The sequence below is a fragment of the Garra rufa genome, chromosome 2, assembly GCF_049309525.1.
Source record: "Garra rufa chromosome 2, GarRuf1.0, whole genome shotgun sequence".
In the NCBI taxonomy this organism is placed as follows: Eukaryota; Metazoa; Chordata; class Actinopteri; order Cypriniformes; family Cyprinidae; genus Garra; species Garra rufa.
In genome coordinates, this window is record NC_133362.1 from 11,091,935 (window position 1) to 11,119,865 (window position 27,931).

Here is a 27,931-nt window from a genome sequence, read left to right on the forward strand (position 1 = left end):
AGAAATCATTCTAATATGCTGATTTACTCTTCAAGAAACATTTTTATTATGATTATTTTTATTATTATAAATATTTAAAATAGTTGAGTAATTTCTTTGATGAATACAAAGATGCAAAGATCAGCATTTATCTGAAATAAAAGCTTTTGAAAAATTTTTCACTATACCACTCAAAAGCTTGGAGTCAGTAGAATTTTAATTAATTTTTGAGGGGAAAGAAATTCTAAAAATTTATCTGAAAATTATCTGAAATAAAATGCTTTAAATGCTTTAAATTGATGAAAAAAGACATTTGTAATGTTACAAAATATTTCTATTTCAGATGCTGTTCTTCCATTCATCAAAGAAACCTGAAAAAATTCTACCCAGCTCTTTTCAACATAATAATAATACATATTAGAATGATTTCTGAAGGATCATGTGACTGGAGGAATGACGCTAAAAATTCAGATTTGATCACAAGAATAAATGACATTTTAAAATATATTCAAATGGAAAACAGTTATTCTAAATAGTAAAATAAAACTTCAAAATTGTAATGTTTTTGCTATACTTTGTATCAAATAATTGCGGGCTTGGTGAGCATAAGAGACGTCTCAAAATGTTTGAATGGTATCTGGTCTTTCATAGGGTTCTCAAAACATTTATACATTGTTTATTAAAGTTTTTTTCTAAATATCCTTACATCCTTGCTGAATAAAAATATTGAGTTTAATTTATTTGAGCTGGATATTCTTCTAACATTTTTTAAATGTTACTACCTGTTTTGGAATGTTCAAAGAACATTTAAAAGTAACATTTCCATTTTGTTGGCAAATGAAAAACCCTAATGTTCCCTTAACATTTACATAAACAAGAAAGTAAAACAATTTTTGAACATTTAAAGCACATTCAAAGTAATGCTCCCATAATGTTTGCAAAACTATTAAGCTAAATGCTTCATTACAGTTCACATAACCAGCAAAAAAAAGTAAAACATTTAAAAAACTGGAAATTTTAACATTTAAACGTAACCTTGCCATTATCTTTAAGGAACATTCAGTTTGACCATTTTGTAATGTTTGCATAACCAAGAAACAAAACTTTTTTTCAAAACATTTTCAAAACTGGAGGTTTTAAACATTAAGAGAACACTAAGAAATAACTTTTTCCTAACCAAAACATTCTTAGAACATGTTTTTGCTTGCTGGGTTGTAATTTATCTCACCATGTGGCGACTCTCGCGGCGCCCATGTGCCAAAGAACTTGGGAAGATGTTGTTGCAGCTCCAGAAGCCTTTTATCTGTGCAGTCTTTGGCAAATACCTCCAAAAAAAAAAGTAAAAAGTGAAAAAGAGAATATTTGTAATAAATAGCATTAATAGAAAATATTTTTGTTAGCTGTGTGCAAGGCTTCATTCTGAAAATTTTCAAAGAGTGCATATGTGTGGAAAACAGTCATGCTGCTTAATATTTTTGTGAAAACTGGAATATTTTTTGACAATCCTTTGATGAATAGAAAGCTCAAAGAACAGTTTTCTTAACAGAAATGTCTTGCAACATTATAATTGTCTCTAATGACACTTTTGATCATTTCAATGCATCATCAACTCATTAATCTGAATGGAAACTTAAAGTTAGAAAGTTCATTTCTGCACTGCATGTGTTTAGGTATTACTTTGGTTTAGATGTTTGTCCCTCTAACATTATTTGCATGCAAAGACTATCATTGTATATATATTGTAATGCTTACAGTGGTGTGGATTCATCTTAGTTACCTGTGTGTAGAAGTTCATCTCTCGTGGGCCTCTCGGAGGAGCTTGTAGCTGTTTCAGGATCGTCCCATCAGGATGCTGCAGAACACCTGTGCAATTATAGCGAACCAAGCACTGAAAACCTGCTGACACTTCATCATCGTGACAACTCTGAGTATTATGAGTGTGAAAGCTTTTATGGCAGCCAGAAAACATCTGAAAGAAAACTCGGGAGAAAATGAAGCCACATAAATGCATAAATGTCATTATAAGTATTGCATTATAATCATATTATAATTTAGGATTGAATAAATACCGAAAGAGGGTGACAGGATGGATTTTGAATCAATTTAATGCATCCTTGATGAATAATTTTCTTTTAAAAAATAAATATTTTACTGAATCATTTTGTCTATTTCAAAGCTTGATAATCAGTCATTTAAAATCAATGACTTTAGAACAACATGAGGGTAAAGGTAATACAGAATTTGTGGGTGAACCATTCCTCCAACACAAGAAAAGACAAAGTGCTGACTGCTGAAAATCTGACAGTCCATCAGATAACAGCTCACATCTCATTCATTCAGAAAATCCCCTTGACAGAGCCCAAATGACACATGAGAGTTACTACAACAGAGGAAATGATGTCATCTGAATGTTGGCAGAGGCAACTTAATTGTTTCCTTTAGAACTCAGAATGAGGATATCATGTTAAACATGTTACAAATCCTGCGACTCAACCTGGCAAGCCTGTTAGAAAAACCTGCGCAAAGTCTTCCACAGTTGACAAGCTGACATGTCAAAATGTCCTGAAATGTGTGAATGGATTCCTAGCGCATTTCTGTCATAATTCAGGAATCAGTCCTACAGGATCCTATTGGGATTTTTCCCACAAATGGACTGTTGTAATTACCCATAGGATAAAGTGTGCTTATAGGGTTAGAAATGTAATTTAAAGAAAATCTTTTAGGATTTTAAAATATCTACAGATCACTCTGTGATTCCCTTTTTATCCCAATGTTATTCCAATTCAATTCCTCAGAGGTCTCCTGTGGGAATTTCAGTTTATCCAATAGGATGCCATTTGACTCTTATAGCATTTTTGATACCTCTATGATAGAAATAGGTCATGTGTAAACTTTTGATAAGTGTTCAATCCACTGTGATGAACTCAAAACCTACTTTGGTCAAACAAGAAAATTAAAGACTAAATAGTTTAACTGTAAACATGTTTTCCAAAAAAAAACAATAAGATCACATGAAGAACATCAAAAGTTAAGATGTGTCTAAACTGACCAGTGTTATTGATCCCGCATTTATGTCCGGCCACCTGATGAGAAAAGGGCACGCATCCGTCCAAAAGCACCTGCTTTACTGGCCCATTCTTATTATTTTTCAGTTTTTCTAGCGTTCGAGATGATGAGTCCATGATTTGACCATCTGCAGACATGCTCAGCGACAACTTGTCCAAGTTCAACCGAAGCTGGCAAAACTTCTGTTAATCATTTTCCATATCTGACAGTTTGACAGTCTAAAAGAACATAAACATGTCCATTAAACTCAAAACGTCTCTTTGAATCTGACTGCAGTGCGCTTTTGGAGCTCCGAATGTGTTTGTTCATTCACTCTCATGTGTCCGTAGTTTTAACCTAACTTTACACTGGAGCTCGACGCGTCGTTCAGGTTGTCAAATGCTTCGTGACGTAGCACGCAGTTTACCAATCAAAGGTTGCGTTCGTGCGCGACGCGACGCCTCAAACTGGTTACTGAATGAGTAGTGACGTAAGCTCGCGGTCCACCAATCCAAGTTGGCGTTCTCACAAGTTGCGTTCTAGCGTTCCGTCTGCGCTAACCTTGCAGAATCAACTAAATGTAATTATTTTACCAAAATATCATACAAAATCCATGTTATTTTTTTATTTACTACTGACCTGAATAAGATATTTGACATGAAATACGTTTACATATATCCACAAGATAAATTAATAGTTGAATTTATAAAAATGACCCTATTCAAAAGTTTACATACACTTGATTCGTAATACTGTGTTGGTACCTGAATGATCCAAAGCTGTGTTTTTTTGTTTAGTGATAGCTGTTCATGAGTCTCGTTTGAACAGTTAAACTGCCCGGTTCTTTTTGGTCCCACAATTTCTTTGGTTTTTCAGCATTTTTGTGTATTTGAACCCTTTCCAACTATGACTATGATTTTGAGATTGAACTTTTCTGAGGACAACTGGTGGACTCACATGCAACTATTACAAAAGGACTTAAAAGCTCACTGATGGTCCAGAAGGAAAAACTATGCATTAGAAGTTGGGGGTGAAAACTTTTGAATGAAGATGTTTACATTTTTCTTATTTTGCCTAAATATATGATTTTCATTTAGTATTGCCTTTCTGAAGCTGCAGAAGATACTTACATGTTTCCCAGAAGACCAGGTAAGTTTAATTTACCTTGATTCAAAAAGTTTTCACCCCTTGGCTCGTAATGCATTGTGTTTTTCCTTCTGCACCATCAGTGAGCATTTGAACTTTCTGTAATAGTTGTATATGAGTCCCTCAGTTGTCCTCAGTGTGAAAAGATAGATCTCAAAATCATACATTCATTGTTGGAAGGGGTTCAAATAGCCTACTCAAAAATCCTAAAAAACCAAAGAATTTATGGACCTTAAGGATTTTTCTGAAAAACAGCAAGCAGTTTAACTGTTCAGGACAAACAAGGGACTCCTGAACAACCATCACAAAAAAAATAAATAAATAAAAAACAGCTGTGGATCATTCAGGTAACAAAACAGTATTAAGAATCAAGCACCTGTAAAGCATAATTAGTCATTTTCATAAATTCAACTGTTATTTTCTTTTGTGTTACTATATATATATTAATGTCTTTTATTTGAAATATCTTACTCGGGTCAGTACTAAATAAAAAATAACATGCGGTTTGTATGACCCCTCTTATTTTCTTAAAATTACTAGCATTTTGCAGATTCTGTTAGGTGTCTGTAAACATTTGACTTCAACTGTAATTGTAGATATGACTCCACTAATGGCTTTAACAAAACAATGGGTCATTTAAAATTGCCTTTAAAACTCCTCACAAATCGGCAAGAATTACATTTAATTCAACAGACAAAAAAAAAAAAAAAAAAGTTGTGCTTGGGCGAATCAATGTTTCACAAAATAAGTTTGAAATAGTTTATTAAACATCCATCTTGTACAGTATACTTTTCTGAGAGAAAATACAATAATTTCACAGAAAAGACAAGCTCATCAAAACATGATTTTGCTCCATGTAACATTTTGTTCTGTTATAGAAATCTAAAGAGATCTAACCATTTGACAAGTACATCTTTCTGGCAAAATACTCAAAATTAGATTTTAAAGGACTTAAAACAGTACCTGTCAGATTCTGTTACTATGATTCAAAATATATGTATATATTATAGGAGAGTGCCACTTTAAATACATTTAATGTCAGTGATTAAGGTCACATGTGAAGTTTAAATAGGCAACACATGGGAAGAAAACATGAGAAGATGGCCATTTGGTTTTGATACACATTACATTCATATTTATCTCTCAAAACAAACAAGATTCAGTTCAGACCAAGACTAATGTGTTTTTTAATTCAAGTTTTTGTCTCTAATGTATCTATAATAATAATAATAATAAGACCAGTGTTTAAGCACAGAAACATGTTTAGGAGAGTTTGGCTAAACCAGAACACATCCTAAGCAGATAAAAAGAGAAAACTGATATGTACTGCTTAACAAGCACCCAGATATATATAGTACTGGTCTGAGATCAGATCACTGGGGTCTGTCAAGTACACATTATATAATCAAGCACACATACACAGGATAATATAATCATACATTTAGTCTCGTCAGCCCTGACCACACACGTGAAGGTAAAGCGAAGACACACTAATCTCTATTGCTGAAAAAGGACTGTCATGAACAGTAGAAATGCTCATGCCTCCTTGCGTTTTATAATCAGAGGACCAACATTGTCTCCAGTTTCTTGATTGTGTTTAGCATGTGCACCATCACAGTAAGGAAACTGTAAAAAAAAAAAAACAATTTCCTTAAAGAGGAGTCACAGTTCACAAATTTAATGTCACTGATGCTAAAAACCACTGAATCATATCATGAGACCAAAAAGTGACTCCACAAACAGTATGTTCTATAAAGTCAATTGACCAATCAGCATCAGTTGCATCACTCAAATCTCACCAGAAGCAGCAGATCATCAGGGGACCTTTGCCTACTTTTATTTTAAATGCTGTGAATTTGGACTTACTATTGTTTACATGCTGTGTTTGCAATACACTTGATTTTTAATACTGTGTTGTTACCTGAATGATCCACAGCTTTTTTTTTTTTAGTGATAGTTGTTCATGAGTCCCTTGTTTGTCCTGAACAGGTTAAACTGCCTGCTGTTCTTCAGAAAAGAATTCTTCAGGTCTCACAAATTCTTTGGGTTTTCAGCATTTTTTGTGTAATTGAACGCTTCCCAACAATGACTATATGGTTTTGAGATCCATCTTTTCACACTGAGGACAACTGATGGACTCATGTGCAACCTTTACAGAAGATTCAAATGTTCACTGATGCTTCAGAAAGAAAAACAATGCATTAAGAGCTGGGGTGTAAACTTTTGAACACAATGAATGTGTGTACATTTTTCTTATTTTGCCTAAATATCATATTTTTGTCATTTAGTACTGCCCTTCAGATGCTACAGAAGATTTTACCCTGATCTTCAAATTGAAAAAGTTTTCACACCCCGGCTCTTAATGCATAATTTTTCCTTCTGAAGCATCAGTGAGCGTTTGAACCTTTTGTAATAGTTGCATATGAGTCCCTCAGTTGTCCTCAGTGTGAAAAGATGAATCTCAAAATCATAGTCGTTGTTGGAAAGGGATCAAATACACAAAAATGCTAAACCAAAGAATTAGGGACCTGAAGGATCTCAACAACAGCGGGCCGTTTAACAAGGACTCGTGAACAACTACAACTTAACAAAAAAGCACAGCTGTGAATCATTCAGGTAACAACACAGTATTAAGAATCAAGTGTATGTAAACTTTTGAACAGGGTAATTTTTATATATTCAACTATTATTTTCTCTTGTGGCCTATATGTAAATGTAATTTATGTGAAATATCTTATTCAGATCAGTACTAAATAAAAAACATTTTAGAAGCATGTTGTATGATTCCTCTTATTTTGGTAAAATTAACATTTTGCAGATTCTGCTAGGTGTATGTAAATATTTGACTTCAACTGTGATTTCGAATGTAGCCAACAGTTAACAAGTCAATGGCAGTTGGATCCGCCCCTGTGATACGTGACTAGAAAGCTCTGCATGAGTTAAATGGGAATGCTAACAGACAGGTTCAAGATAAACACCTTTTGAATCAATCACACCCAACTGTACATGTTTTATATGTGCAAAATAAACATTACTCCCGATTTCATAGAGGTTAGTGTCAGATTCCGACATCTGAAAGACACTCCAGGAGTTTCTCCAGGAGTAACTGTCAGTGCATATACTGTGATTTGAACGTCAAATGAAGCTACAAATGAACCTATTTATTCATCAAGCTCTTTCTCACCTTTTTGGATCTCCAGCACCTACAGTACACGGCTTTGTCACCCATGTCCTCAATGTCAAATGCATGTACCACTTTGGGGTTGTCTTTCTGCAAATCAAGGTTGACCTTTGGCTTCACACATTGGCCTTTGCTAAAAAATGTCTTGTAGATTAGGATTCCCACTGCTGCAGCTCCAAATGTCACAGACACTGCAGTGATGATCTCAGCTGGAGGGGGACAGAACACATCTTACCATGCAGTACCTTTTACTTATGCTAAAATGAAATACTTAAAAAGAATATCAGAAAATATAAATATTGTTAATTATATGTGACCCTGGACCACAAAACTAGTCATAAAGGTCAATTTTCTGATGCATGATCTGAAAGATAAACAAATAGGCTTTCCACTGATGTATGGTTTGTTAGGTTAGGATCTGTATATTTTGGCTGAGATACAACTATTTGAAAAACTGGAATCTGAGGGTGCAAAAAATCAAAATACTAATAAAATCGCTTTTAAAGTTGTGCAAATTAAGTTCTTAGCAATGCATATTACTAATCAAAAATTAAGTTTTAGTATTTAAGATACGAAATTAACACAAAAACTTCATGGAACACGACATTGACTTAATATCTTAATGATTTTTGGCATACAAGAAATCGATCATTTTGACCCATACAATGCAATTTTTGGCTAGTGCTACTTAAAACTCGTTTAGTGGTCCAGGGTCACATTTGTAGTAGACTAACGTACATAAACCTAGGTACTAGATATTTAACATTTCTGTATGACTCCAATAAAATCACAGTGACATATCTACAGTTTGAAACATTAAACGTCGAAACTGCATTAAACAGATAATCATAGTAACTAAATCCACGCCACTTATTGAAACTATATTTAATTTATAGAAATCTGAGACGAACAGATAGTCTATTAGATTCGCAACGATACAGCGAGCAAAACAGAACAAATAGAGAGATCAAAAGACGCTCACTTAGATATAACAACCTGCATATATGTGTTTATAAACCCCATCTTGAATATTTTAGTTTAGTTGAGCAGTTTCACACAGCGTGAGCAAAATAGCGCAGTTGCCTTGCAAAACACCTGTATATAAAATGTTTAAATGAGATCCTACCTTTGTGGAAAGAGTTGGACGCGCTCATGTTTACTTATTATTGTTTGTATTATTATGATTATTTCTTGCTCATAATTTAAAGATCTTCAGTCGTCCTCAAGGCCAAATGGAGAGTTCAAACTGATTAACTTTGCGCAGTTTTTACGCAGGATACCAGTTGTTACGCAAAAGAAGGACTTTTATTGACTTGTAAAATGTGAAGGTGAAGGTTGAATTGAGTGTGATTAGTTTTTACAGAGCCTTAAGATTTAAAGAATTTTTTTTCTTTATACAAGATTATTGATTACTTTGTGATATGTTTAAACGATCTAAAACTGTTAATTCATATATTTCCATACAATTAGGTTGTTTTAAATACCGTGGTTCAAAAATATATATTTGTAATACTATATGTATAGTTAAAATACTGTGTTGGAAGGCATGAGAGTAAGTAAATGATCATTTTTATTTTGATGTGTGTGTGTGACTTTTAAAACCATTCATATAAACAGTACTCTTATTTTGAAGTATGATAACAGGAAGTCCATGCGCCGCTTCCGAGATCCCGTTGACAAACACACACGTGTGTGCCCAGCAGCATGGATCTTAACAAGTGGTGTAATCTAAAGTCCGAACCGAGTTTAAAAAAATTGACAGAAGCAGGGTTCGGTGTCCCAAAAGAAAAACAAAGCGCACCCGTGCAGGAACTGGTGAAGGCGCACATTGAGTCATTTGATCAGGCTATTACTGATGGATTATGTCGGGTTGTGGAGGTAAGGAGCACACATTACGTTTATACATATGTAGATTCTCTACACACACTTAACGAATGCAAATGTCAAATCTTTGTTTTCAGTCCATTCCTCCTTTGGAGTTCATGTACAGGGGAGACAGAGTCAGTCTGTCGTTTGCAGAGGCCTTCATTCACACTCCAGCAGTTGCTAAAGGAGGAATCAGCAAAGACCTGCGGATCTTCCCTGCTGAATGCAGAGGCAGGCATTGTACATACAGAGGAAAGCTAGTGGTAAGTCCGATTAAATATAAGTAAATATATAAAGAATTGTTGATGTCATGTTGACAGAATAGCTACTGGGTTTCTAGTACTATACCATCACCATATTCAATAAACATGATGTGTCTTATATTAAATAAATAAAACATGCTAAAGATTTTGAGAATCTTTTACATCAACAGCATCACAATTACAAAACTGTTTAAATGGCTTGGTTTCTAGACAGGTATGTGCTAAAAATGTAGAATTTCGAGGGAAAGTCCGTTTATTTCAATAATTTGTTTCAAAAAGTGCAACTTTTATGTTATATTAGTTCACTACACAAAGTGAAATATTTCAAGCCTTTGTTTCAATTTTAAAGATATAAAAATCCAGTAATTCACAAAATTAGAATATCATGACAAAGTTCAACATTGTAGGCTTCCTGTGTCCCAATCTAGTCAGCTAATTAACGCAAAACACCTGCAAAGGTTTCCTCAGTCTTTAAATTGTCTCAGTCTGGCTTAGTAGGCCTCAGAATCATGGGGAAGACTGCTGACTTGACGCTTGTGCAGAAGACCATCATTGACACCCTCCATAAGGAGGAAAAGTCTCAAAAGGCAATTGCAAAAGAAGCTGGATGCTCACAGAGCGCAGTATCGAAGTATATTAACAGAGTGTTAAGAGGAAGGGAAAAATGTGGCCGGAAAAGGTGCACAAGTGACAGGGATGACCGTAGCCTTGAGAGGATTGTCAAGCAAGGGCGGTTCAGAAATCTGGGGGAGCTTCATAATGAGTGGACTGAGGCTGGTGTCAGTGCATCAAGAACCACCACATACAGACGTCTGCATGACGTGGGCTACAGCTGTAGAATTCCATGCGTCAAGCCAATCCTGAACCAAAAACAACGTCAGAAGCGTCTGTGCTGGGCTAAGGAGAAAAAGTACTGGTCTGTTACCCAAATTTTGCATTTCATTTGGACCCAGAGTCTGGAGGAAGACCGGAGAGGCACAAAAGTCAAGCTGCTTAAAGTCCAGTGTGAAGTTTCCACAGTCAGTGATGGTTTGGGGAGCCATGTCATCTGCTGGTGTGGGTCCATTGTCTTTTATCAAGTCCGCAGTCAACGCAGCTGTCTACCAGGAAATTTTAAAGCACTTCATGCTTCCAACTGCCGACAAGCTTTTTGGACATGATGATTTTATTTTCCAGCAGGATTTGGCACCTGCCCACAAAGCCAAAACTACCAGTACCTGGTTTAATAGCCATGGAATAACTGTACTTGATTGGCCGGCAAACTCGCCTGACTTAAACCACATTGAAAATCTATGGGGTATTGTCAAAAGGAAGATGAGGAAACAGAGACCCTGAAATGCAGACGAGCTGAAGGCCAATATCAACGCAACCTGGGCTACCATAACACCTCACAATAACTGTGTCAAAGGCTGATCGCCTCCATGCCACGCCGCCTTGATGCTGGAATTAGTGCAAAAGGAGGACATAATATAGTAAATTAACACACTTTTCAGAAGGCCAACATTATTGGTCACATGAAATATTCTAATTTTGTGAAATACTGGATTTGGTTTTTTTTTTTGTCTTTAATCCATAATCATCAAAATTGAAACAAATAAAGGCTTGAAATATTTCACTTTGTGTGTAGTGAACTAATATAACATACAAGTTTAACTATTTGAAACTAATTATTGAAATAAATGGACTATCCCCCAATATTCAATTTTTTTGGCACATACCTGTATTTTGACAAACTAAAGTGAATAGGTGGTAAAGGTACGTATGAGCAGTATTAATTAAGATATTAGCATAATATTTCACCTGTTTGACCGAAAATGATAAGAACAAATACTAATGTTGTCTATATTCTTGCCCTGGAAATCCTGGTTCAGTTTGGCCAACCACAAACGCCTTTTGTTCCTAAGTTTTTTGCACTCTTCTTGTTGATTTGTTATAACTTATGACAGTCTATAGTACTCCAAATGTTTTCCGTGGTCTGGCTGATTAGTACAGCCCAAAACATGACAATAATTGACCATTTTCAGCAGCAATAATCAGCAAAATATGCAAGCTTCATTCAGTTCAGTGGCATTGTTTATGTTCAGTTCTGGCAATATGGCCAATTTATGACGTGTTGTGAAAACGCTCTATTCTTGATAATCCAGTCTGGTTCCTGGAGCAAAACTAGTTAACAATAATCAATGTTTTTAAAACCAACAATCAATTTTGTGTGTTTTTACAGGCAGACGTGAGTTGGTCTATTAATGGCATTCCCAAAGGAATCATCAAACAATCTCTGGGTCATCTGCCGATCATGGTCAAATCAAAACTCTGCAACCTTTATGGTCTCTCACCCAAAGAACTCATCGAGCATCATGAAGAAGCGGAGGTATAAATTGCACACGTTGTCACAGAACTGTATGTAACACGCTACAATCCTATGGTTATCTTATGAACAAAACTGACACTTAATCTTGCTTTCCCATTAGGAAATGGGCGGCTATTTCATCATTAACGGCATAGAGAAGGTGATTCGTCTTCTGATCATGCAGAGGAGGAACTATCCCCTCGCAGTATCAAGACCGAAGTTTAAAACCAGAGGACAGGGCTACACTCAGTACGGTGAGTGCTGCGTCTCTTCCAGATTGAATAAATCAATATGATTTAAACATACATATTGACTTGTATTTTTGTTAACTGTGTGCAGCTATTTTAATGCGCTGTGTAAGGGATGAACACACAGCCATTAACATGAATCTTCACTACCTGGAAAATGGAACGGTGATAGTGAATTTCATTTACCGGAAGGAGCTGTTCTTTCTGCCCTTGGGTTTTGCACTAAAGGTAAAAGAAAGCTGTTTTCTTTATTAAGATTTTTAATTGGCTTATATATTTCTATTTTCTTTTATTTTGTTAAAGTTTTAGACAATTAATAATTACGTGCTATCTATCTGTCTATACACACACACTGCTGTTCAAAAGTATGGGATCAGTAAGATTTATGTTTTTTTTTAAAGACGTCTCTTATGCTCATCTAAGTTCATTTATTTGATCAAAAATACAGAAAAAAAAAAAGAAATATTATTGCAATTTAAAATAACAGTTTCCAATTTAATATACTTTAAAATATAATTTATTTCTGTGATGCAAAGCTGAATTTTCGGCATCATTACTCCAGTCTTCAGTGTCACACAATCCTTCAGAAATCATTGTAATATCTAAGGGTGTGTTCACACTTGTCATGTTTGGTTTGATAAAAAAGAACTCTGGTGCGATTGCTATGTTAATACGGTTCATTTGAGTAAGTGTGGTTTGAATGAATTATGAACGCAACACGGACCAAATACTGTTAAAGGAACAAAAAACTGAAAGTAATGACAAGAAGTGACGCTATGCAACACGATTTTACCAGGTCAGGGCCAAATAAATCATACAAACCACACTACAAGTGTGAACACACCCTAATAACCTGTGATACATTTTTTGAGGACTCTTTGATGAATTTAAGTTAAAGGAACATTTTATTTACATTTTAAAGAGCATTTATTCAAAATAAAAAAATCTTTACTAAGTCTTTACTAACAATTTATCAATTCAACACATTTCTAAGAAAGAAAAAAAATTACTGACCCCAAACTTTGAACGGTAGTGTATATTGTTACAAAAAATTATATTTGAAATAAATGCTGTTCTTTTTAACATTTTGTTCATCAAAGAATCCTAAAAGCACATTAACAAAATAAATCAGCATATTAAAATGATTTCTGAAGGATCATGTGACACTGAAGACTGGAGTAATGATGAGCTTTTCATCACAGGAATAAATTGTTTTTAAGTATATTAAAATGGAAAACCACTATTTTAAATTGCAATAATATTTCACAATATTACTGTTTTTTTTCTGTATTTTTAATCAAAGAAACAGCCTTGATGAGCAGAAAAGACTTAAAAAAAACATTAAAAATCTTACCGATCCAAAACTTTTGAACAGCAATGTGTGTGTATTATTGTATATTGTGTACTAATATATACTTTTTTTTTTTCAGTTTACTTCATTTTAAATTTTCAATGTTAAGTTTTTTTTATCTAATACTTGAATTGAGCTTTTAACTATCATAAATTATTTTAATTTATAATTTTTCAAAAAATCAAATACTTTTTATTCTAGTTAATAACAATACTGCTTATTTTTTTATTAATATTATTTTATGTCATTATGTTAAAAAAGTAGGTGGCCTGGAACAAATTGAGTAAGACACTTTACCAGTTATTATACTTAACTGTTTGACCACTCTACCTGACCAGTCAGAATGAATGTTTCCAGGGAGCAATAATATTTATGCACTGTTGTTTCATTACTTATGAATTAAATGTTTCTTAATAAAATGTCTTTCATTTCTCCTGCCAAGGCTCTAGTGGACTTCTCAGATTACCAGATCTACCAGGAGCTGATTAAAGGTCGAGAGGACAACTCTTTCTTTAAAAGCTGTGTCTCAGAAATGCTGCGTATGGTCATGGACAATGGCTGCATGACTAAAGCCAAGGTGCTCAGTTTCCTGGGTGAGCGTTTCCGGGTCAAACTCAACCTCCCAGAGTGGTTCACTCACGAGCAGTGTGCTCACTTCCTGTTAGAGTAAGTCTGAGGTGTTGTTGATCATGATTCAGAAACTAGATATAATTTTATATGCAAGATGTTTTTGAAGTAGAGCTTGTGATATTAATATAAAACATTTATTATTTTGATTTTATATCTTAGTACAGTAGTCAACATTTGAAGTGGATCAAAACCTTTCATCAAATTCACTTTGATCCACTTCAAATGTTGACTATATTTATATAAATAATATTTCAAGCATTCCATCAGATGTTGTGTTCTCCCTCTGTTTGCAGTGAATGTCTGTGTATTCACCTGAAGTCAAATTTGGAGAAGTTCTACATGTTGTGTCTAATGACACGGAAGCTCTTCGCCTTTGCCAAGCAGGAGTGTATGGAGGAAAACCCTGACAGTCTGATGTTCCAGGAGGTTCTGACACCAGGACAGTTCTACCTCATGTTTCTAAAAGTAAGATCAATGTTAATATTTGTTCACCTGTCTGTCTAGCACAGCCGTGTCAAAACACATTTTCATGTACACCTCCATTCAAAAGTTTGGGGTCGGTGACTTTTGTAAATGTTTCTCACCAGGCATGCATTTGTTTATTTATTTATATTAAAATTATCTAATATTATTACAATTCAAAATAACTTCTTTCTGTTTTTATTTATTTTAAAATTAAATTTATTACTGTGACGAAAAGCTGCATCATTACTAATCATTCTAATATGCTGATTTACTGCTCAAAAGAACATTTCTTATTAACATCAATGTTAAGAACAGTTGTGCTGCTTGTTGTTTTTGTGGAAATATTTCTTTTGTAACATGAGTGCCTTTACTGTCAAATCCTTACTGAAAAAAACTAGTACTAACTCCAAACTAGGGGGCTGTGCAATGAAAATGTAGTAATCGAGATGAAACGATTATTGCTCCCCATTCCGTCCCCTTACCAGTGATGCAATTTCGCTCCTTCATAAAAGCCTAATTTCACATGCAAATCAGCAAAATCATGTAACCTGACTTTCATAAAATGGGATGTGCTTGATTTATTAATGTTTCTTTGATGTTATGTTTTTAATAGCGCGTAAGAAAACTTGCGCTGTTCTGTGTATGCGCTCAGAGACGGAGCAGAACACGGAGATGGAAAAATATCTTTTAGCTCAAGGTGCACGCTTGGTGATTTTTCATATAAACCTTTGTCAGTTATGTCTTAAATGATCATAAACAATTAAGAATGAAAATACGTGTGTAACAGTATATTGGATCCGTGTGGCACTTTTGTAGAATCAAAGCATGTTTAACTTTACAGTTAAGACGCTGTTTATTTTTTTTTACATTCAAATAATTACATTTCAATTCTGTAGTATTGTTAGACTACGTTAGACTTGCATAAAAGTATTCAGTATTTTTTTTAAGCACAGTTTTTTATATCTATTTTTCTGCTGTATTGCTATCTTTAAAGGGGTCCTATTATGCTTTTTCACTTTTTGAATTTTAGTCAGTGTGTGGTGTGTATGTTTGGGCATAAAAACATCTACAAAGTTACAAATCTCAAAGTCCACTACAAAGGGAGATATTTTGTTTGAAAAAAAATCCCTTTTCAAGAACTACAACGAAACGACTGATTTGGACTACAGCGTTTGTTTTCCGGAGGCTATTATGTCACAACATAAGTCCCGCCTACTTAAATTCAATTCGTTGGCGGGTGGGGGATTCTAACTTTAGCCATGTATTATGGACAGCCGCTTTTGGGATGCTACAGCGAGCTGCAGGTCGGTTCGTTTAAACGTGAGCTTTAAAGGTGTCTGCGAACTGTTCCGGTAGCCGTGCTGAAGCCGCGCTGTTCACGTGTGTTGTACAGAGGGTCCAAACACACGCAGATCAGCGGCTGATGTAAACATGAACCTTGACTAGTGAGTACTGATCATCCGTGGACGCGTCGGCGCCTCGCCGTAGAAGTGCAGTGTGTTGTAAGAGATTTATTCATCATACAGTGTAGATAGCTTCACTAGCCTTATGGTTTAGGGCACGCAAATAATTAAATACTTTAGCACAATAATGATATCGTATCCGTGATCTCGCAGGCTGACGATTGGACCAACAATAGCGTTTTATTTACTCACCCATCATGCATCCTAGGTGTATGACTTCCTTCTTTCAGACGAATGCAATCGGAGTTATATTAAATCAATTCTGGCACTCATAGAACAGCATAGACTGAAAATTCGTCGATCCATAATAAAAAAAAGTGCCTCACATGGCCCCGGAACGGTCGGTAAAAGCCTCCTTTAGCGATCGGATGTGTTTTTGTAAAAAATAAAATAAAATCCATATTTAAAACGTAAGAATCACTTTAATCTAGTTTGCTGCTTTGGGAAGGGGCGCAGCAGGGCGGAACACGGTCTACGCTGTTTGCCAATCGCAACGCAGTGGGACTGCTGACCAATCACAATACATTTGGTTTTTCGGAAGGCGGAACCCGGAACTAATCGAGCCGTTTGTGCCCATAGATAAATATACGTAGATGCCTCATTAGCGACTGTTTCTATGGGCCTTTATACGTAAGCCGTCCGCCATTTTGCTGCGGTCCACTTGACGTCATTCACCCATAGATCTATGTAAATCACCATAGTAATCACTGAATATTCGAAATGCCACAGTCCTGCAGCCGTTGGTCTGCGAACCTACAGTATGGTGAATGACGTCAAGTGGACCGTTCCAAAATGGCGGACGCATCTACGTGCTTGGAGCGGTCCAATGGGGCATCTACGTATATATATCTATGGTTTGTGCCAGCCTGGGGAGAAAGCTATTGTAATAATGTAAATTATGTGAAAAATAATGCGTTTTTCGAACGCATGACAGCATGTTCAACTACACCCCAAAAACAAAATAAAGACTTTGTAAAGGAGCATAATAGGACCCCTTTAAATTAATCACTAATATAACGTTTTGGACCCTGTTATAATCGTGATTACAAAATTGACCACAAATAATCGTGATTATGATTTTTGCCAAAATCGAGCAGCCCTACGCCAAACTTTTGTATAGTTTATCTAGATTAAAAAACGATTGCTGCGCCTGCGTCAAGAATGTTTTTCACAACCGTTTTCCAATGTTGTTCTGAATGCTTTTCAGGAGAAAATGGCAGGCTGGTTGCTATCAGTAAAACTGTCCTTGGACAAGAGAAGTCAAAGAGTTGGAGGACTGACTGCGGATAGTATGACCAAAGTCTTCAACACGGGTACAGATCTCACAAGAGCCTTTGAGTATCTGTTAGCCACAGGAAACCTCCAGTCCAAGACAGGTATGAAATTGGCAATGCAACTGAGTTACAGAACTAAAGAGCATTCGCAGGTTTTGTATGACTTTGTCCAGTTGTTATATTAGATAACATTTGTCTTTTTAACCTCAGGTCTGGGCATGATGCAGGACACAGGACTGTGTGTCGTGGCAGATAAGCTGAACTTCATCCGTTACCTGTCTCATTTCCGCTGCGTGCACAGAGGAGCCGCCTTCGCTAAGATGAGGACCACTTCTGTGCGAAAGCTGCTGCCGGAGTCCTGGGGTTTCCTGTGCCCCGTACACACTCCTGACGGAGAACCGTGCGGCCTTATGAACCACATGACAGCCCACTGTGAGATTGTGGCCCCGATGCATCCCACAACAACCCTGCCTGCCCTACTCTGCTCTCTGGGTATATATATAAGTATAATAATATCTTATTCAAGCTCCTTTACTATTAAATCTAAATTTTATTATTATTCTGCTTTGGAAGTCTATGGCAGCCCATAGAACCGCTTGCAGGAAAGTTGTGAAATTTGGCACACAGATAGAGGACAGTCTCAACATTAACCATAGCAAGTTTGAAGTGTCTAAATCAAACTCTGTAGTGCCACCACTTGTACAAATTTTCACTCATGTTTACGTTAATAACTTTTGAACCGTAAGACACAGAAGAAAAATGAGTCGAATGGACACCAAAATTAAAAAATCGTAAGGTTTAGTTTTTAATAGTTTGAAAAACCTACTTTTTTTTTTTTGTCCTGATTTTCACCAAAATTGGCTCAGATCATCTTCAGACCATTCTGGGAAAAAGTTATAGAAATTCACGTTGATTAGTCAAATCGTTCTCAAATAACGCTTAAACGAATTTTACAAAAAGCACGCAAAAATGGATGTGAGGCTATATCTCCGCAGAGGTTTGGCGTATTTAGACCAAACTTGGTGTTTATTTTTATTAAGTTATTTTTTGCTTAAATAACTTGTAATTTGTTTGGCCAAAAAACACAAAACTGGTCTCTTTAGATTTGGTGCATCATGCTGAGTCGAACCATACCCAATTTTCCCATGTCAGCCATTTTGAATTATGTTGTAAAATGCGATATTTTACAAACGCATTGGCATATTGCTATGAAACTTGATATGTGTCTTCAGCACCTTGCTCTGACAGTACTTAAAAAGTCTGGAGGCAGCAATCAAATTGTTTTAATGAAGTGCTCTACACGATCCCAGCCAAGGAATAAGGGTCTTGTCTGGTGAAACTATTTGTAATTTTCATTAAAAAAAATATATATTTTTTTAATTATTTTTTTTTTTTTTTTTTTTTTACCACAAATGCTAGGGGGAAAAAACACAATTCAGTCCTACCTATAATACCCTATTAATATATATAAATTGTCTGTTTACTATTAAAACTGTTTTTCTATCACCAGGTGTAACTGCAGCAGACGGGACTCCTGGTCAGCCGTATTCGGACTGTTATCCTGTCATATTGGATGGGGTCATGATTGGCTGGGTGGAAAAAGAAGTGGCACCATCAGTCATCGAATCCCTTCGAAGATTTAAGGTAGTAAATTGTTATCCTATCCTGTAATTATTCCTCATACTTTAAGTTTGATGAAGGATAATTAAACTACAAAAAACCTACACTGCAAAAAAAAAAAAGGCTGGTCTTACTTAGTATTTTTGTCTTGTTTCTAGTCAAAATATCTAAAAATTCTTCAATTGAGATGCATTTACTCGAGAAGCAAAATGACGAAAAAATTTTGTTTTTCCCCCCTGGAAACGACTAAATATAAGTAAATTTTGCTTAAAAACAAGTAAAATTATCTGCCAGTGGGGTAAGTAAAATATTCTTAGAACAAGAGTATTTTACTTACCCCACTGGCAGATAATTTTACTTGTTTTAAGGAAAAACGCACTTAATTTAGTTTTTCCCCCTGGAACAAGATTAAATATCTTGCGTCATTTCGCTTATTTAGTAAATTAATCTCAATTTAAGAATTTTTTGATATTTTGACTAGAAACAAGACAAAATTACTAAGTAAGACAAGCCTCTTTTTTTTTTTGCAGTGTAGGTGTTTTGTAGTTTAATTATCCTTGATCAAACTTAAAGTATTAGGAATAAGAACATAAGTTTAAACAAAGTTATGTTGACCATTTTAAATTCATAATTTCTAATATAATTCTATAAATTATCTGCAGGTGCTGGGAGAGAAAAAAATTCCGCCCTGGACTGAGATCGTTCTGGTTCCTCAAACGGGGAAAGCCAGCTTGTATCCTGCCGTTTATCTGTTCACCGCACCCTCTCGCATGGTGCGGCCCGTCCGGAACCTCAGCCTGGGCAAACAGGAGCTTATTGGCACCTTTGAGCAGGTGAGAAAAAAAAAAACTATTGGCTGGACGGACTGACAAACACAAAATAAAAGGTCCCATATAATTCCATTGAACATTTCTTTTGCGCTTTTAAACTTTGCTTCAGCCTGTTCTTATGTCCTAGCAATGACCCCAAATGTTTAAGAACTCACGACACTTTTAAGGTGCACTGTGTAATATATAGGAAGATCTATAATAGATAACCAAACTAAATAAATTTCTTTAATTTGCCACTGGCTACTCTGCTTCTCGGTGCAATTCGCAACATTACCGCTAGATGCCGCTAAAATTTAAACACAAGGGCTTCAAAGCTTTGTTAGCCTACATTCAAAATTTTCCTTTCTTAGTTCACCATAGAGTGCAACAGTTGTGTTCTGTAAGTAAAAATCCCATATATTTTGTCCATAGGGAAGCTGATTTTTAATGATAACCTATAAATGGGCAAAGACAGACATACTGTGAGCCAGGAGGTTGATAATCAATGCTTTTAAAGCTTTCAGTCTGCATTTTTTCCAACTAATTTTTTTCAAATAGCCACATATGGCAGCCTACAAAAATCCATCAATAAGTGAATCAAAATGAGCAGATAATGCCAAAAGAAGTAACCAGTTAGTTTAATCAATATTGTTATTGCTAAAAACAATAGACTGTTTACAATTGTATCTAAATTATACATTTAAAAAAAACAGGAGCTCATATGGCTGCAATATTATGACAAAAATCATTATTGCTCATTATATTGTAATAATGATTATTATTATCGACATAGAAAACAATATCAGTGTTTTTGTTTTTGTTTTGAGCACTTCATTCTGGCTTCACAGACAAACATGTCGGTCCATGATGGTAGCCTAGTCTAGCACAAGTTATGCAAAAATGTATAATCATTGAAGCTATGAAATTAATCTTATTCACATCGTATCTGCACCCTGTTGTTTATGATGAGGGAATTTGCGAATGCGCACACTCGTTTTTAGCACTGACTAATCGAAGTGCCTCTGATTGGCCAATGCATTCCTAAGTTCAACAGAAACGTGTTTGATTGGTTATAAGGCTCAACGCTACACAAAACAGTGTGTAAAAGCAATCTGATGCAGTGCGAGTGAAACTAAATGTAATTCTGCGAATTGACACTTAATTAATTTTCACATTTCATTTTAATTGCGACAGCTGTGATACATTGTTTAATTGTGCAGGGGAGTTTTTTGCCCCTTTGTTTTGAATTTATGGGTCATTTTTGTTTATTTCTGTGGCATTTTTCACGCAAGCCCTTGTTAATTTCCAACCTTGCACAGTATTCAATCTCCTATGCTTTCAAACAAACTAAATATTTGCAAATGTTGCATTACATGGTATTTCTATATTGCTATAAGTATTGGGACACCCCCTTCTAATGAACAGGTTTGACTAATTTAGTATATTCCATGAGTCCAAATCTTAATGTTTAAGCATATAATGATATTCTAGTGGATTGTGTGCTTCTAATTTTATAGCAGCAGTTTGGACAGGGCCCTCTTCAATTCTAACACGACAATGCCTTTGTGTATAAGGCAAGGTTAAAAAAGAAATGATTGATTCAGTCAGTGTGGAAGATTTTGACTGGTCTGCAGAAAGCAAAGTCCTAATCTAACCTGAACACCTCTGGTTCACCTCTGAGTTTTTGGCCCAAAGTTCGCTTTTAAAGTCACTCCAGAGATGTTCAGCTGGGTTTAGGACTTTGCTTTCTGCAGACCAGTCAAGTTCTTCCACACTGACTGAATCAATCATTTCTTTTTGAACCTTGCCTTATACACAGAGGCATTGTCATGTTAGAATAGAAAAGGGTCCTGTCAAAGCTGTTGCTATTAAATTAGAAAAACACAATCCCCTAGAATATCATTACATGCTTAAACATTAGGATTTGTACCCATGTAAATTACTCCAGTAGTCAAACCTGTTCATTAGAACAGGGTGTCCCATACTTTTGGCAATACAGTGTACATAGTCAACATCTTTAAATCAATATTTTTATATTTATTGTTTTTAATTTGATTGTCATTCAGAATGCTTCATTATAATTATAATGCTGGATTATAGTTTTCTTCTCTCATTAAAGCTTTTAAGTACACAGTCTTTGTTTTCTGCCATTATGTCTCATTACAAGCTTTTACATTCTTTAATTGATTGTGTTCAGGTGTATCTGAACGTGGGCATCTTGGAGGAAGAGCTAGAGGAGGGAGTGACCACACATCAAGAGCTGTTTCCTCACAGCATGTTGAGTGTGGTGGCAGAATTCATCCCTTTCTCTGATCACAATCAGAGTCCCAGAAACATGTACCAGTGCCAGATGAGTAAGAACCACACTTGTTTTGATGGATTACGTCTACATAAATGTGACCCTGGACCAGGGGCGTAGCAGCCAATTTAAAAGTGGGGGGGGCAGTATGGTCATGTGACCCAAAGGTGATGTTCATACAGTATAATACATTCTGTTTACAAGAGCAACAAGATTTGAAGCTCATGGCAGACACCCAAGAGATTCGCGCTGTGATTGGCTAAATGTTACTTCACTCAAATCTAAGTAACAAATCAGAGACCAGGGGCGGAAATATTGGCGCTAGGTCAAAAAAAGTGCGGGGGACAGAATCACCTGTTTCTAAAAGTGAGGGGGACGTGTCCCCCCCGGTTGCTACGCCCCTGCCCTGGACCACAAAAGCAGTCATAAGGGCTACGTGTATGAAAGCTCAATAAATAAGCTTTCCATTGATGTATGGTTTATTAGGATAGGACAATATTTGGCTGAGATACAACTATTTGAATAATCTAAATACTGAAAATAAAATCACCTTTAAAGTTGTCAAAAAGTTCTTGTAAAAGTGCAATGTATATTACTAATCAAAAATTAAGTTTTGATGCATTTACGGTTGAAAATTGACAACTTCTTCATGAAACATGATCTTTACTTAATGTCCTATTGATTTTTGGCATCAAAGAAAAAAACAGTAATTTTGACCCATACAATGTTTTTTGGCTATTGCTACAAATATACCTGTGCTACTTAAGACTGGTTTTGTGGTCCAGAGTCACAAATATCAACCATGAGTTGCAACTTATAAGACATCGTCTTTGCATAGGTAAGCAGACAATGGGCTTCCCGCTGCATTCGTTCCAGGACCGAGCCGACAATAAACTGTACCGTCTACATACCCCTCAGAGCCCTCTAGTCAGACCCGCGATGTACGACCACTACAACATGGATAATTACCCAATTGGCACCAATGCGATAGTGGCTGTCATTTCTTACACTGGCTATGATATGGAAGACGCCATGGTAAGTGTAACTTCTCATTACGCTCGGTCCAAAACGTTTTTTGCATTTGTTAATATTTTGTGTTCTGAACTTTCCTCAGATTGTCAATAAGTCCTCATGGGAGCGTGGCTTTGCTCATGGTTCGGTTTATAAGACTGAGCTCATAGACCTGTCCGATAAGGTCAAAGGTGATGATAGCATTGTGTTTGGGGTGAAGCCAGATGACCCCAAAGTAATGGACAAACTGGATGCAGACGGATTGCCATTTATCGGCACTGTGTTGAAGTATGGAGAGCCTTACTACAGCTACATCAATCTCAATACTGGCCAGAGTTATGTGAACTTCTTCAAGTAAGACATCACTTTTATTTTTTTAGTCATAATTTGTCAGCTTGGACAATAAAAGTAACATTTATCAATTTTACTCTAATTAAATGTTTTGTATTATTTTAATACACGTTATTTTTTGTACTACTATAATATATTGAATTGGCTTTTATTTTTAGATTAAGTTTTCATTCTATTAGTAATTTGTGTCTTATCTCTCTTTTTTTTGTTTAATATTTGTTTTATTTCAGATATTTATTTTCACTAACAAAAAACAAGTGGTTTATAAATCACATTCACATCACATTACAGCCATGGTATTTAGTTGATTAAAGTGCAAAACTGATTCACACTACCAGTCAAAAGTTTTTGAACAGTAAGCTTTTTAATGTTTTTTTTTTTTAAGAGGTTTCTTCTGCTCACCAAGCCTGCATTTATTTGGTGCAAAGTACAGCCAAAACAGTACCATTTGGAAATATTTTTACTATTTAAAATAACTGTTTTCTATTTGAATATATTTAAAGCTGAATTTTAAGCAGCATTATTCCAGAAACAATCCTTCAGAAATTCTAATTTTCTGATTTGCTGCTTAAAAACATTGTGATGTTGAAAACAGCTAAGTAGATTTTTTTTCAAGGTTTCTTTGATAAATAGAAAGTTCAGAAGAACAGCAAATAGAAAACACTTATTTTATATAGTAAAAATATTTCAAAATTGTAGTTTTAATTTGGATCAAATAAATGCAGGCTTGATAAGCAGAAGAGACTTCTTTAAAAAAAAAATTGTACTGTTCAAAAACATTTGACTAGTAGTGTATTTGAGAATATTAATGAGATTACTGTTGTAGTACAATACCTAAATTATTTTTTTTTAATTATTGATAATTTTTACAAGTAAGCTTAGTTAATCTGTACTTATCTTGTAGTTCTGTTAATTACCAAAATTGTATTTTATTTCAGTTTTATTTCCAATGAACAAAAACACGTTTAAATTAACAATAACAAAAAAAAATTGTTGAAGGCGCAAAATCATTTAAAAAAATTATAAAAAATATACAATTGTAATACAATTCTATTTGCTTAGTTGTTTATTAATTATTTAAAAAAGTGCATTCACAATGTGACTAGTTAAAATAATATTGTTTAAAATAAACATACTTCCTACATTTTTATTCTTTAAAAATATTGTAATTTTTAAAACATATATTGTAGTCAAATCTTGTTGATGAGATTAACACTATTGATTTGGCAAAGTACTGCTCACCTTTTGCAAAGGAAATAACAGTTAAAATAAATTAATTTGATTATTTTTGAATGGAAAGTTTGAATAACTATTTTAAATTTAAAATTGTAATTTAAATTTTAAATTATTTTTTACCAGGCAACAAGTCAATGTACAAAGCTTCAATCTTCTTATGTGATGTTTTAATATTTTTGTTTAGTGCAACTGCATTTCTTTAGATTATTGATTTCCGAAGCTCTTTTTCTCCTCAGGTACCAGGAGAGCTGTGTTGTGGACAACATCAAAGTATGCAGTAATGACACCGGCACTGGTCGCTTCAAGCGCGTTTCCATCACATGCCGCATTCCCAGAAACCCCACCATCGGAGACAAGTTTGCCAGCAGACATGGTCAGAAGGGAATCCTGAGTCGCCTGTGGCCCGCAGAGGACATGCCCTTCACAGAGAGCGGCATGTGCCCGGACATCCTGTTTAACCCGCACGGCTTCCCCTCTAGAATGACCATCGGGATGCTCATCGAGAGCATGGCTGGAAAATCGGCGGCCCTCCACGGCCTGTGTCACGACGCCACACCGTTCAAGTTCTCTGAGGAGAGCTCTGCACTCGAGCATTTCGGCGAGATGCTGAAAGCCGCGGGATACAACTACTACGGGACAGAGCGCCTCTACTCCGGCATAAGCGGCTTGGAGCTCGAGGCGGACATCTTCATCGGGGTGGTTTACTACCAGCGCTTGCGTCACATGGTCTCCGACAAGTTCCAGGTGAGAACTACGGGTGCGAGAGATAAAGTGACCAATCAGCCGATGGGAGGGAGGAACGTTCAGGGAGGAATCCGCTTTGGAGAGATGGAACGGGACGCTCTGCTGGCTCACGGGACGTCGTTCCTGCTTCACGACCGGCTGTTTAATTGCTCCGATCGCTCAGTGGCGCAAGTTTGCATGGACTGCGGTAGCCTGCTGTCGCCGCTTCTAGAAAAGCCACCTCCTCATTGGTCAAATACACGTCACCGGAAAACCATCTGCTTGCTGTGCAATAAGAGTGACTCTATCGAGACTGTGTCCGTTCCTTTTGTGTTTAGATACTTTGTGGCAGAGCTTGCAGCAATGAACATTAAAGTCAAGTTAGATGTCAAGTAAAATTCTTCTTGACTGCATCTTTCTTTGCATAGATGGAAAATAAAGTGCCTGAACATACAACTTTATTCACTTGAGTATAACGAAATATATCAGGATCGGTGAGCAGTACCACCATTTTCTATCAATAGCAGGATTAATGTGGACTGTTTAAACTCGTCAAGGTCATGTAGAGGAATTGGAGTCATACAATTAAACTATTCTTGTTTATGTATTTTTGAGGAAGTGCTCTACACCCCATCAATTGTTCATATTTACTAAAATTTGTATTTAGTAACATTCAACTATTACAAAACTGTACAGAATGTTTCTCTTCACTGATAATAAATAATACACTGGTTAAGTCTTGCAAGCTTTAAATACACAATTCTGCCTCCTTTTTGACCATTTTTGTAGTATTTTGGTACAATGTTCCCTTCATACCACTTCATTTCAAATCTGGAATTCAATTTGCCAAATGAACCCACTCTAAAGTTCCGTTCTGAATCAATTTTTTCAAAACTGCTCCGAAGTCCCATTCTAAATCGATTCGTGATACACACTTCAAGTCCTGAACTGAATCAAATGATTTGTAATATGAAAAGTTCCCATCTAAATCAAATAATTCGTGAACCCCCTCCGAAGGTCCGATCTGAATAAAAATTTCACGAAACCGCTCCGATCTAAATCGATTCGTGATACATGCTCTGAGTCCAGAACTGAATCAAATGATTTGTGATATGCAAAGTTTAATGACTCCAGGTTCCTATCTGAATTAAAAGATTACCCCATCAATTGTTTGTAATTACTAAAAATACTATTTATTAACATTTGACTATTTTACAAAACTACAAAATGTCTCTCTTTAGTACTAATAAATAATTACACTGATTAAGTCTTGTGAGCTTTAAGTACACAATTCTGAGTCCTTTTTTGACCACTTTTGTAGTATTTTGGTACAATGTTCCCTCCAAATCACTGGAGAAATTAACATCAAGTTCCGATCTGAATTAAAAGATTTGTTAAATAATTCGTGAACGTGCTCCGTTCCGATCTAAATTAAATGATTCGCGTTTCGTAAAGTTCCAATCTAAATCAAATGATTTCCGATCTACGCTCCGCAGTTCCGATCTAAATGTTGATTTGTGACCCATAATTTAATATCGGTACTTCTGAGCGCAGTTCACAAATGATTTAATTCAAGAAGTAAATCGCGATCCCGCTCTAAAGTTTCGATCTGAAAAAAAAGACCCGATCTAAATCGATTTACGATATGAGTCCCGAAATGCCTCCGCTTCGCGTCGGGTGGTTATTAGCCTCCACGTCGTGCATTTAAAATCCTTTAACGCACGGCAAACCGTTGATTATCCCTTACTTGTTATGCATCTTCTAGCAACAAGGAGCACATTTCTGCATGAGTTTGTTGTGATCGGTGAGTGTATGATGCCTACTGTTAAAAAATCCGTTCAGATTTTAAAAGTCTTGTAGTGTATTCCAGCGTTAACCAGCCCCGAAGTCCCGATCTAAATCAAATGTTTACCGACACTCGCTTTGAAGATCTGAATCGCGATATACAATCCGACTGGAGCGCTTCGAAAGTGAATCATTTTACGAAGCAATGGTTTAACTGATTTTTTAAAACCATTACAAGCGATGTTCGAAAATGAAGTGCTCTTTTGATCTGTTCTTTTTGCTAGCGAACCGCATGAACTGAATGATCGAAGTCACGAGTTTAAATCATTAGGATCCAGCGTAAATGACTCACTCAACTGAATCGTTTGTCTGTTCCTCCGCTTTTCGCGTCTACAGCCATGTTTACAAGACACTGTACTACTACTGGCTTAGTTCGGTAGTTTTATGGCATTAACTGAAATAATCAAAAAATGTTTACAAATAAAATATCCATTTTCTCGTTCCAAAGATAACATTCAACACAAATCTACGAACATATTCACGCGAGGTAACCGGTTTACTGCTAACTAGTGAAAACACTCAATTAAAATGAGGAGCTGCACCTCATAATACATATTAGATGGAAACATTGTGCATTATGCTCGAGTTTGTAGCTTAATTCACTTACTCATTTATTTACTTTAACTTCTCAGGGATCGGTGACCTATTTCAGATGACCTAAACTATATTCTACGCCCTTGACTTCAATATACGATTATGGGGTTTGTAGTGAACAGAATCTTTACGGTAAAGTCTAGAAGGGATACAGCTAAGGCTACTGGGCATGCGCACATCAGTCT

The 27,931-nt window shown here is 35.8% G+C and overlaps 3 protein-coding genes across 3 annotated transcripts in view; 1 reads left to right on the forward strand and 2 right to left on the reverse strand.

The window, feature by feature from the left end:
* Nucleotides 1-3,365, reverse strand: part of LOC141325848 (inositol polyphosphate multikinase-like) — a 33,941-nt gene extending 30,576 nt beyond the window's left edge. Inside the window, exons 1-3 of the mRNA XM_073834576.1 lie at nt 3,029-3,365; nt 1,757-1,842; nt 1,208-1,304 (exon numbers count right to left, since the gene is read on the reverse strand). Of these exons, the coding sequence (XP_073690677.1) occupies nt 1,208-1,304; nt 1,757-1,842; nt 3,029-3,182 (337 nt within the window). The 5' untranslated portion in view covers nt 3,183-3,365. The remainder of the gene's footprint in view (nt 1-1,207; nt 1,305-1,756; nt 1,843-3,028) is intronic.
* A 1,550-nt stretch (nt 3,366-4,915) lies between these two features.
* Nucleotides 4,916-8,615, reverse strand: cisd1 (CDGSH iron sulfur domain 1). Its single transcript, XM_073834865.1, has 3 exons — nt 8,478-8,615; nt 7,355-7,560; nt 4,916-5,796 (listed from the first exon to the last, which is right to left on the reverse strand). The coding sequence occupies exons 1-3, from the start codon at nt 8,503-8,505 to the stop codon at nt 5,707-5,709; spliced, it is 324 nt and encodes a 107-aa protein (XP_073690966.1). The 5' UTR covers nt 8,506-8,615; the 3' UTR covers nt 4,916-5,706.
* A 414-nt stretch (nt 8,616-9,029) lies between these two features.
* On the forward strand, nt 9,030-26,048 carry polr1b (RNA polymerase I subunit B). Its single transcript, XM_073834866.1, has 15 exons — nt 9,030-9,229; nt 9,313-9,480; nt 11,702-11,848; nt 11,949-12,081; nt 12,167-12,303; nt 13,869-14,092; nt 14,350-14,521; nt 17,192-17,360; nt 17,469-17,750; nt 18,769-18,902; nt 19,541-19,711; nt 21,885-22,041; nt 22,825-23,021; nt 23,101-23,351; nt 24,821-26,048. Exons 1-15 carry the CDS (start codon nt 9,056-9,058, stop codon nt 25,701-25,703), a joined length of 3,399 nt encoding a protein of 1,132 aa, XP_073690967.1. The 5' UTR covers nt 9,030-9,055; the 3' UTR covers nt 25,704-26,048.
* The last annotated feature ends 1,883 nt before the right edge of the window (nt 26,049-27,931 follow it).

Bases quoted from the DNA above. Each gene is read 5' to 3' on its own strand.
- cisd1 (XM_073834865.1), bottom strand. From the start codon at position 8,505: ATGAGCGCGTCCAACTCTTTCCACAAAG. The intron at 7,561-8,477 runs GTAGGATCTCAT...GTCCCCCTCCAG, and splicing joins GTCCAACTCTTTCCACAAAG to CTGAGATCATCACTGCAGTG. The intron at 5,797-7,354 runs GTGAGAAAGAGC...TTTTTTTTACAG, and splicing joins GGTGCTGGAGATCCAAAAAG to TTTCCTTACTGTGATGGTGC.
- polr1b (XM_073834866.1), top strand. From the start codon at position 9,056: ATGGATCTTAACAAGTGGTGTAATCTAAAGTCCGAACCGAGTTTAAAA. The intron at 17,361-17,468 runs GTATGAAATTGG...TTTTAACCTCAG, and splicing joins AAACCTCCAGTCCAAGACAG to GTCTGGGCATGATGCAGGAC. The intron at 23,352-24,820 runs GTAAGACATCAC...TTTTCTCCTCAG, and splicing joins AGTTATGTGAACTTCTTCAA to GTACCAGGAGAGCTGTGTTG.